This window comes from Musca autumnalis, unplaced genomic scaffold (assembly GCF_047663935.1).
Source record: "Musca autumnalis isolate F117 unplaced genomic scaffold, ASM4766393v1 scaffold_1, whole genome shotgun sequence".
Classification (NCBI taxonomy): Eukaryota; Metazoa; Arthropoda; class Insecta; order Diptera; family Muscidae; genus Musca; species Musca autumnalis.
Genome location: NW_027411644.1, coordinates 88098755 through 88109135, shown reverse-complemented (window position 1 = coordinate 88109135; position 10381 = coordinate 88098755). Strand labels below are relative to the sequence as shown.

Below are 10381 nucleotides of genomic sequence, written 5' to 3'. Positions count from 1 at the left end.
ATAAGATGTGCTCTTATTATTGCTATGTGCTATAATTATATAATACCTCATTCAAAAGTAATATAAACATTTTACTAATTCGGTTTTTTTTGTAAATGTCTTTAATAATAGGTGTGTCCGTTTACTCAACATTTTGTATAAATTTGTACAAATTCAGTAACTTCTTGTAATCAGCTAATAGTACGTTTATATATAACCGGATTTAACAAACCCACTGGGTTTCAAAGTCAATTCCATTGAATATATTTCAAATAAATCCTCATAAGAAGGTTAGCCCTGCAAAAGGCTATATATAATATAAACATGACCTAAGGTCTTTTGCATTGTACTGAAGAGTAAACGAACAACATCCAGTAACAATTTGTACAAATCTTGAGTAAACGAACACACATAATTTTTGTTATCTATGTCGAAACTTATGTGGCATTTTGGGAATATATTGGCGGAACTGTCCACTCAAGCTGACTTCCGAAACGTCAGTTGGTTTGTAGTCGTGCATGAAACAAGGGGTTCTTAGATCAAGTTCGCCACTACTGCAATTTAATAAAATTACTCTACACCATTTTCACATGTAATTCGAAGAATTTCAGTTGTAATTTGATTATTTCATTTGAAATTCGAAACATTTCACTTGTAATTTGAGAATTCCAATTGAATTTCGAATTATTTCATTTGTAATTTGAGAATTCCAATTGAAATTCGAATTATTTCATTTGTAATTTGAGAATTCCAATTGAAATTCGAATTATTTCATTTGTAATTCGAATTTTTCCATTTGTAATTCGAATTATTCCATTTGTAATTTAAATTTTTTCATTTGAAATTCGTATTATTACATTTGAAATTCGAATTATTACATTTGTAATTTGAATTTTTCCATTTGAAAATCGAATTATTTTATTTGTAATAAAAGCAAAAATACTCTCATTTCTTCTTTATACTAAGGTGAAGATAATCCAACCATAACGCTTTAATCAATAAAGGATCGTATTCATCTTAACTTAAAATTTTTATGAAAATTATATTTTTGAGACTTTTTAAGCATTTTGTAATAATTAACTTTTTTCTCTAAAACGTATAGTTTTCCTGCAATCGGGTCTTCTTTTAAAAGTTCCAAAAACTTTGGAGGGTAATATAGGTATATCCTTACATGCCAATCCCATGGTTTTTGATTGGGAAAATACTCTTACTATATTCCTAACAAATTATTAAATTTTTATCGCATATTTAAATTATTATTATTTATAATACTTTTCCACATCATTGTGTCGACGTTTTAAGTGTACGCTTCCAACACCCTCTCAACCATCTGGGATGATCCACAACCTTAAAAATGGATCATCGTTGCCACCACCCTTAATTTAAAAATATTTCAGATGCTTTGATTTTCAAATGTAATAATTCGAATTTCAAATGAAAAACTTCAAATTACAAATGTAATAATTCGAATTTCAAATGTAATAATTCGAATTACAAATGGAAAATTTCGAATTACAAATGAAATAATTCGAATTACAAATGAAATAATTCGAATTTCAATTGGAATTCTCAAATTACAAATGAAATAATTCGAATTTCAATTGGAATTCTCAAATTACAAATGAAATAATTCGAAATTCAATTGGAATTCTCAAATTACAAGTGAAATGTTTCGAATTTCAAATGAAATAATCAAATTACAACTGAAATTCTTCGAATTGCAACTGAAATTATTCGAATTACATGTGAAAATGGTGTAGTATGGAACTCGATCTAAAGGCCTGCGTACATAAGCTGCTCTGCCTGATTGCCTTGCTTTCCTGCTTCATTTTTGACATAATAAAAATAAAAGAATAAAGAAGGCCGAGGAAATTTCGAACTGGGTTGCCCTTTTCTTTTTTATTCTTTTATCAGAAGTAAGCAAGGTAAGCAGGCGAGGCAGCTTATGTACGCAGGCCTTAAGCACCCCTAGTTTCGTGCACGAATACAAAGCAACTGACAATATGGAAGTCAGCCTTATACCCCGGTTGCACTTAACCGGATTAACCCAGTGGGTTTGGATTTCAAATGTCAATTCCATAGCGCAAACGTCAAATAAATCCTCTCGAAGTGGGTTAACCGGGCAAAAAACTCTATTGCAACCGTACTATTATATTCATTTCTTTGAAAGTCATAGAAATTAGAGGAACATATATGTACATATACCGTTTCCTCTTGCAGTAGCATAGCCAACGGCAGTGTCGTATATCATAATTATTTAAATGAAAAAGGTAAGAGCGGCATTATTTTATTATTGGTGGAATTATTATTGATATGATCATTATCATTTATCAAGAAAATACCTCAATGTCGCATGGAGCATCATTGAATTTCTAATGCCACAAATTGGAATAGGGAAACAATCTCAAGACAATCACTTACCTTTCATGCTCATTCTCCCCCCTTTGTCTGTAACATATCCCAAAACAAATTTTTCATTTTATTTTACATATATTTCTAATATGTTGAAAAATTCAGAATTTTTGTTCAAAAAAGTAGTAACATTAAATTAAAAGTTGTAAATTAATGGACCGACTGATAACGATATAATTTCATAATTATACCACAAAAAACTTCTCAAAAGATATGCAAAATAACTGCAAATGAAGTAAGTAAGAAAACCGGAACAAATATAGGTTGTTTCTTGATGTCTTAACAACTAGGACTACGATCTAATGAGGCTAATCTTGAATTTCGCTCTGATATTTTACGGCGACTTGAGCTTGATTCTGTAGCTGCTGGTGACTTGTGTCGTGTTGTACTACGTTCAGATGATCTACGTTTAGAAGCCGGGTGGCTATCTGGTGTTCTACGCCTAGAACTGCGTTCGGAAGAGTGATGTTTCGAAGTGTGGTTTTCTGTTGTGGAGTCATGACGTGACATTGTGTGACGTTCCGAAGTTGAATTATGTCGAGAAGAGCGGTGATGATGGTGATCTTCTGTGTCAGAATTACGTCTTGACGATTCCGAGTAGTATTTTTCTCTACGTGATCTTGGCGCCGATTCTTCACCATCATCTCGTTCGTCCGGTTCATCACCACGGGATGAGTTTTTATCATGTGCCGATGACTCATTGGCTGAATGTTCAGAGGTGGCATGACCACTATCAACTCCAGCATTACTGCTGACAGTTGTTGCTGTTGTTACGCTATTTGCAGCTGCCGCCACTGAGGCATTGTGAGCCAAGACATCCTTATGCCGTTTGGAAAATGTTTCCTTTATTTCACGTTTCTCCTGACGCATACGTTCTTGCATGTCTTTCTCGATGGTGGTTTTAATTATTTCCGCCGATTTGACCAATTCATCGGTTTCTATGACAACTTTACTGCTGCGGCCAGATGAACGACGATCACGGCTACCATCATCACGTCGCGACCACGAACGTTTTGAATGCGTTCTAGAATGAGACCGAGACCGGGATCTTGATTCATGGGATGTTGATCGCGAACGTCTGGTCGAAACAAGCTTCCGATTCACTTTCTCTGGTGGCCTCAACTGGGTTGGCGACTTTGAACGTGATGATTTGCTACGATTTTTATCTTCCCGTGATCTTACCCGAGATCGTGAACGTGATCTACTCTCGGAACGAGAATATGAACGTGATCTGGAGCGAGACCGTTTCGAGTAGTGACGATGACGTGAACGAGAATGGGTTCGGGAGCGTGTTCTTGATCGTGAACGCCGATCTCGAGATCTTGAACGAGATCTGGAACGGGATCTAGATCTTGAACGAGATCGGGAACGAGTGCGACGATCTCTGGAACGGCTGCGAGAACGGGAACGTGAATAACGTCTGAAAAAATACAAAGGAATTTGTTATTTATTGTTAACTCCCGCTGAATGTTATTTATAACTAACCTTCCTCTCGAATAGGATGACTTGTAATAATTACCCCTACCACCATCATCGTCATCTTCATCATCATCATAACGACGATCTCTATCATCATGATTATAGTGATATTTACTATATGATGAAGATTGACCCTCATAACCACCACGACCTCGTCCGCGGCCTCTGCCACGTCCTCGTATGCGCGGTGCAAATCCACGATAATTCACAGAGACTGGAAAAGTGGGGGGTCGATACATTGGGGTTAGGCCAGGAAAGAGCCCCGGTATATTACTATAGGGAAACATTGATAGTGACTTCATCCATTCCGTAGCTGCTTCCGTATTATAGTTTGCACCCAATGCAGCTATGGTTTTAAAAGGATTGGCTGCTGCATTGGCCGCGACAGCAGCTGCTGCGGCGGCAGCAGGATTTGGAATAGCTGGAAGTTCGGCTGTGGTGGGTTTTGATGTGACGGCAGTATCTTTATCCTTTTTGGTTTTCAGCAGACCAATCAGCGGTGTTTGATTCTTAATATCTTCAACAAGTTTTTGCTGATCACTGAGTAACTTTTCAGTGGCACTTTTATATTTCTCCACTAACCGTTCACGCGCCGAGTCACGTGCCATTTCCGCTTGATATTTTGATGATGTCGTTGAACCATATTTGGCCAAATGTTTAAGCTGAAATGAAAAAGGGAGAAGTGAGGTAATCTAATTTAGTTTCTAAAATGTTGGTTTTCACAGGACTACCAAAGGATACCTTCAAGGTTACACTTTTTCCATGGGAAGGTACCAAAAGGAATGGACCCTTTGGGTGCATTCTAAGACCCTTTCTAAGAGAAAGGGTGCTTCGTAAGACTCTTTGAAAGAGAAGGGAAAGGGTGTTTCTTAAGACCCTTTCCAAGGAAAAGGGTGCTTCTTAAGACCCTTTCCAAGGGAAAGAAAGGGTGCTGCTTAAGAACACTTTCCAAGGGAAAGAAAGGGTGCTTCTTAAGACCCTTTCCAAGGGAAAGAAAGGGTGCTTCTTAAGATACTTTCCAAGGGAAAGAAAGGGGGCTTCTTAAGATACTTTCCAAGGGAAAGAAAGGGTGCTTCTTAAGACCCTTTCCAAGGGAAAGAAAGGGTGCTTCTTAAGAAACTTTCCAAGGGAAACAAATAATGCTCCTTAAGACCCTTTCCAAGGGAAACAAAGGGTGCTTCTTAAGACCCTCTCCAAGGGAAACAAAGTGTGCTTCTTAAGACCCTTTCCAAAGGAAAGAGGGCTTCTTAAGACCTTTTCCAAAGGAAAGAGTGCTTCTTAAGACCTTTTCCAAAGGAAAGAGTGCTTCTTAAGACCCTATTCAAGGGAAAGGGTGCTTCTTAAGACCCTTTCCAAAGGAAAGAGTGCTTCTTAAGACCCTTTCCAAAGGAAAGAGTGCTTCTTAAGACCCTTTCCAAAGGAAAGAGTGCTTCTTGAAACCCTTTCCAAGGGAAACAAAGGGTGGTTCTTAAGACCCTTTCCAAAGGAAAGAGTGCATCTTAAGACCCTTTCCAAGGAAAACAAAGGGTGGTTCTTAAGACCTTTTCCAAAGGAAAGAGTGCTTCTTAAGACCCTATTCAAGGGAAAGGGTGCTTCTTTAGACCCTTTCCAAGGGAAACAAAGGGTGGTTCTTAAGACCCTTTCCAAAGGAAAGAGGGCTTCTTAAGACCTTTTCCAAAGGAAAGAGTGCTTCTTAAGACCCTATTCAAGGGAAAGGGTACTTCACAAGACCCTGAATAGATTAGTTTAGATAAAATGTATCCTTTTTTTGGGTTACTTACCTTTATCCGACTGAAGACTTGTTCCAATATTCGTATACTTTCCAACTTCCTTTGGGCTATCATCAGTTTCCTTTCTTCGACGCGGATCTTTTGCGATATTTCAATGGAACCTTTCTCTTGGATCTTTTTCAAGTGTTTCTCTTTGCGTTTTTCTTCACGTTCACGTTGTCTCTCCAGCTCGGCTAGCTTTTCTTCTTCTTCTTTTTTCCTGTAATTTTTTGTTGTGCAGGAGGAGGTTTGCATTCTCTTTTCGTTTTTGATTTTTCGTTTTGTTTAACATTATATGTATATTTATTCTTTCTCGTATGTTTGGTTTTTGTTATTATTGTAATTCTAAAACCATTTTGTGGTTGGTTTCTTAAGAAATGTGCTAAACAACTACTGAGAAAGCTTTTTTGTAGGTTTCATAAAGATATGAGGATTTTGATGAGAAGTTAAAAGGTAGATTATAGTGTAACTTAAGTGTTAGAGGAAGAGCAACTCCCATGTTCAATTCCCAGGCCAGACAATATCACATTTTCTACGTTGGCAGAAATAAGCCTCAACGCAATGCAAAAATACCCCTCAATCTCTACTAGTGGTGTCGTAAGACACACCACTCGGACTTGGTTATAAAAAGAAGGTCCGATATCAATGAGCTAATATGGATCGGAATGTACTCATTGATATTAGAGAAGTCTTTCTTGTCCCCTCTGTGATGTTTGTAGGAAGGAAAATATACATATATGAATCTACAGTAATAATTAAGAACTCCTTAATGATCATCTCAAAAGACAAACTATGAGATTTTTAGTTATATATTTTGTTTAATTTTACATAACTCCTTGAACCTGACATTCTGCTATCCATTTCCCTCAATGAAATAGGGTAAAAACCTCATATCTTTATTATAACCTATTTCCCAACAACACATCCTTTTTCATTTCATTAGCAATTAAAAAAATATGATATTTAAACATTAAAGGTATTCTCAGAAAAAAGAAATATGGGACATAAATCAAACCTTTGTTCCTCCAGCTTTTGTAGTTCCAATTTCTTTCGCCTTTCCACTTCTTCTTCTTCGGCCTTGGCTTTGGCAATGGCGTGTTTGCGTACCCTTTCACGTCGCAGAATTTGAGCATCACTTAAATGTTTTGTTGTATCGAACGTCACTCCAATATTAATGGCCTGAGTCTTGTCGATAAATTTTCGTACTAATTTCATGCCACGGAATTCATCCATGGCACGAACAAAACCAACGTATTCATCAAATTGTACGTAACTAAAGGAGGGAGAAGGAAAACGAATCGTTTTATAAATAAAAACATGAATATAAATAATTATTATGTTATAATTATTAATAAATAATTATAATACTATTGTAAATTTATTTATAGTTATCAGTACCTATTGTGAATAAATGCAAATTATAAATAAAAAAATATAAAAATAAAAAAATATCAGAAGTGGCCCTAAAATCTGCGACCCATATCTCAGGAAGTATTGGCTTCCTCTGACCAAAAATTATTATAATGTAATCATGATCACAATGACTACCCGCTACCAAAATTCCAATACGATGCGAAATGTGGCCTTAAACTGGATTTAAGCCTAAAGTTGTTGAAATTTTGGCTTATTCCTAGTTAAGCTGTAACTGTCGGATAAATCCGAAAATTTTACCATAGATAGAGCTCGATGCCCTGATTACGAAAATATAAAATTTTACCGGCGGTGATAACTGGTTATCCGATTATTTGAACCAAAAGTGCGGGTAAAAAACCGGATATATAACCGGATTTTCTGAACGATATGGGTGTCAAATGAAAGCCTAAAATAACACCTTTTTAATGATTTATTTTCTGTTAAGATGCTAAACCCGGTTTGGGAGTTAGAGAAAAAAGTATATTTTTTGCCTAAAAAAATTTGGTAATTATTACAATTTTAAGGAAAAAAAAAAACTTACAATATTAAAGAAACTGCTGTCAGCGTAGCTTAAATTTTAACCCGTCCATAGGAGAATATCATCAATCCCCGGCCGAAGGCCGGCTACCTAAGAAAACTTAACAAGTTTAAAGAATCTTTTGTCCGCGTAGCCAAAATTTGCTCTAGAATATACAGCTGGAAATATTACATTTCTGGATAGGGGTTTTCCTAAGCTTTCTTTTGATAACCATATCGGCCCAGAATACCCGGTTTTTTACCCGTAATTTAGCTTCAAATAATCGGATAACCGGTTATGACCGCCGGTAAAATTTTATATTTTCATAATCAGGGCATCGAGAACTATATATGGTGAAAATTTCAAATCGATCGGACAATTATAGTCAAACTAGGAATGTTCCCTTGGAACTTGATGTACTTTTTGGGCCATTGTTTTGAGAATGGAATTGACCCAAAAAAAACTGATACCATCGTAATATACGAGAAAATCTCTTAACAGGCCCTTCTCTGAAAAATGTTGAAATTTTGTGTGGGAATTGGCCGAAATAGGTTATTTCCTTCGAGTGTTATCGCATGTACCCTTTTAGCGAAAAATGTTGAACTTTGAAATGTAAATTACTAAAAGCCTCAGAGGATTACGCTTTATGCTTATATAAATATAACCCACACTCCAAACCTCCCTTGGCTTAAAATTTCACACCAGTCCACATTCTAACTTATGAAACTATTTGTGGTTAAAAATAATAAAAAAAATAAATAAATCTACTTACGCTTCGAATAACACCTCCTGATCGAAGCCAAAAGTTTTCATTCCATTGATGTCAGCATTCATTTTCTTGCGATATGGATCACATATTGGTATATCGACACAACGGACGGAGCCGAATTTCTCGAAAATACGTTTAAATATACCCTCCGAGGGCTTGACATTCTCCTCATTTTCCATGTGACGAGGACAGAACCATTTTATGGGCAAATGTGTTAGATGGATGGTATCGGGCCTCTCGCCCGCCTTCATTTCATCCATTTTATGAGCATCACGAAAAAATGAATCCCAATCATGACGTGTGGGAAACTCATCTTTAGCCTCTGACACACGAACTCGAAAACTTTCATGAAAACCAGAAATTTTCAATGAAATACCATCAAGACGATTTATACACGAACGTAAACGTGATCTATCATCCAGTTCGGCTTCAAAGCGTATAAAATCCACTGTTGTCTTGGACACCTGTAGGACACAGAAATTTGATTAACCTCAGTTACTTTTGAAAGAGTTGTACTTGCCAAATTTCGTGTCTCACCTTAAGTACAAGGAATTTATCCGGCTTCAGGGCTTGACTTAGTTTTTCCATTATGTCAAGATTTGATATTGACTTGCCCATTTTATTTACCGGCAAGGCCACAGATATATTCATCTTGGCCAACGGCTTGAGATAAAGGCTGTGCGGCAGATATAGCGGTACACAATCTGCCACATGTTGTATGGTCTGGATATTCATCATTGTTAAGAATTTTGTTGTCGTTGGTTTTTTGTTTGTTAAAATGTTTGGCCGTCAATTGGCACATTAAATTTTTTATTTTTTTATAAATTGTTAAGACGTTTTTGTTGTTTTGGTTTTAAAATTTACAATATAAATTTTTCAAATAAAAGATTTGCGGCAAAATTAAATAAGAAATGATGCATTAAAAACAGAGAAAAATTAAGAGAGCGTGTTTTGGTTAATGTTCAAAGAGAAAGATGTCTATTCTCTTCACACTCAAATGAGACCGACACAAATGGATGCGAGATGGAGATGTTATTTCAAAAAGAAAAATCAATAATGGAAACTATTGCTAATTAAAAGAAAAAACTTATTGGCCTTAGATTAGTACATAGAATCTAAAGAATAATGAAAAGATAATCTCAATGCTTTTATGAGAAACCCAAAACTCCAAAACTATATTTTCCTTTTTTCCTTTGAGGCACCGCTTTGCAATGTGTTTCTTCTCAAAAAGAAGCTAAAAGAATTTGTTCTTTTCGCGTTTCACGTCACACAATTTCTAGAGTCTTTTTTTCTTTTGTTTGGCAAACGTTTTTATTCAAACGTTTGCTCTATTTTTGTACTAATTTCTTTTAAACACTGATTTCTTTAATATGTAGGCTATCTTTTTATTGCCAAATGTCTTTATTTTGTATTATATTTTCTCTATAATTGGTTAATTTTTGCCGTAAAATTAAGTTTTTTTCTTCGTCTCAACAAGATGGCAAAATTACAAGTATGCAACTATCGAGTACTCGGTAAAGGGTGTAATCGTTTTGTGGCGGGTAGAAATTGGTATTTGGTACAAGTTGGTATTAGCTTCGTTCCCTTAATTTTTAATAGTAGCTTTGTTCCTTTACTTTTTTAATGGTAAGAGTGGTAAAAGAGAAAAGTGTCATAATTGTTCAAAATTGCTCTCTCATGAACATTTTTACCATGGTATAAGTAAAGAGGTAGATTTAAATGAAAAAAATCTATAGAACCCTTGTTTTTCCTGAATTCTTAAAACTTCAAAATTAAGCAACAAGTGGGTTTGTTTACAACACCAATTTTGAGCATTTATAAAAATCGCGAAAAATGAATGAAGGACCAATGTTTCTCCGCATAATCAAGTTGTGGATATGATAAAATGTTTGTTTCAATGATAACCTGACGAATTATTTCCATACAAATGTTCCAAAAATAATTTTAGAAATCATTGAATTCGATTGTTTTTAAAATTGTTTGGCATTTTATTCAAACACCACACACACATACACAGTTTGTGTTTATTGTTTTGAAGTTTTA

At 35.5% G+C, this 10381-nt stretch overlaps 1 protein-coding gene across 5 annotated transcripts; it reads right to left on the bottom strand.

Moving 5' to 3' along the window:
* Positions 1–2449: 2449 nt before the first annotated feature.
* Xe7 (A-kinase anchor protein 17A) lies at positions 2450–9861 on the bottom strand. 5 transcript variants are annotated; one of them, XM_073984034.1, is made up of 6 exons: positions 8876–9861; positions 8342–8802; positions 6655–6912; positions 5652–5859; positions 3877–4532; positions 2450–3811 (listed from the first exon to the last, which is right to left on the bottom strand). In XM_073984034.1, exons 1-6 carry the CDS (start codon positions 9074–9076, stop codon positions 2671–2673), a joined length of 2925 nt encoding a protein of 974 aa, XP_073840135.1. In that variant the 5' UTR covers positions 9077–9861; the 3' UTR covers positions 2450–2670. The 5 variants fall into 5 exon arrangements, with proteins under 5 accessions (XP_073840135.1, XP_073840144.1, XP_073840152.1 ...); XM_073984043.1 differs by lacking the exons at positions 2450–3811; positions 3877–4532 and having other exon boundaries at positions 5697–6041; XM_073984051.1 differs by lacking the exons at positions 2450–3811; positions 3877–4532 and having other exon boundaries at positions 5697–6032.
* Between the last annotated feature and the right edge of the window lie 520 nt (positions 9862–10381).

Excerpts from the sequence above, each read along its gene's own strand:
- Xe7 (XM_073984034.1), bottom strand. The coding sequence starts at position 9,076 with ATGATGAATATCCAGACCATACAACATGTGGCAGATTGTGTACCGCTA. Across the intron at positions 8,803-8,875 it reads ATAAATTCCTTGTACTTAAG|GTGTCCAAGACAACAGTGGA; the intron begins GTGAGACACGAA and ends TGTGTCCTACAG. Across the intron at positions 6,913-8,341 it reads CAGGAGGTGTTATTCGAAGC|TTACGTACAATTTGATGAAT; the intron begins GTAAGTAGATTT and ends TCCCTCCTTTAG.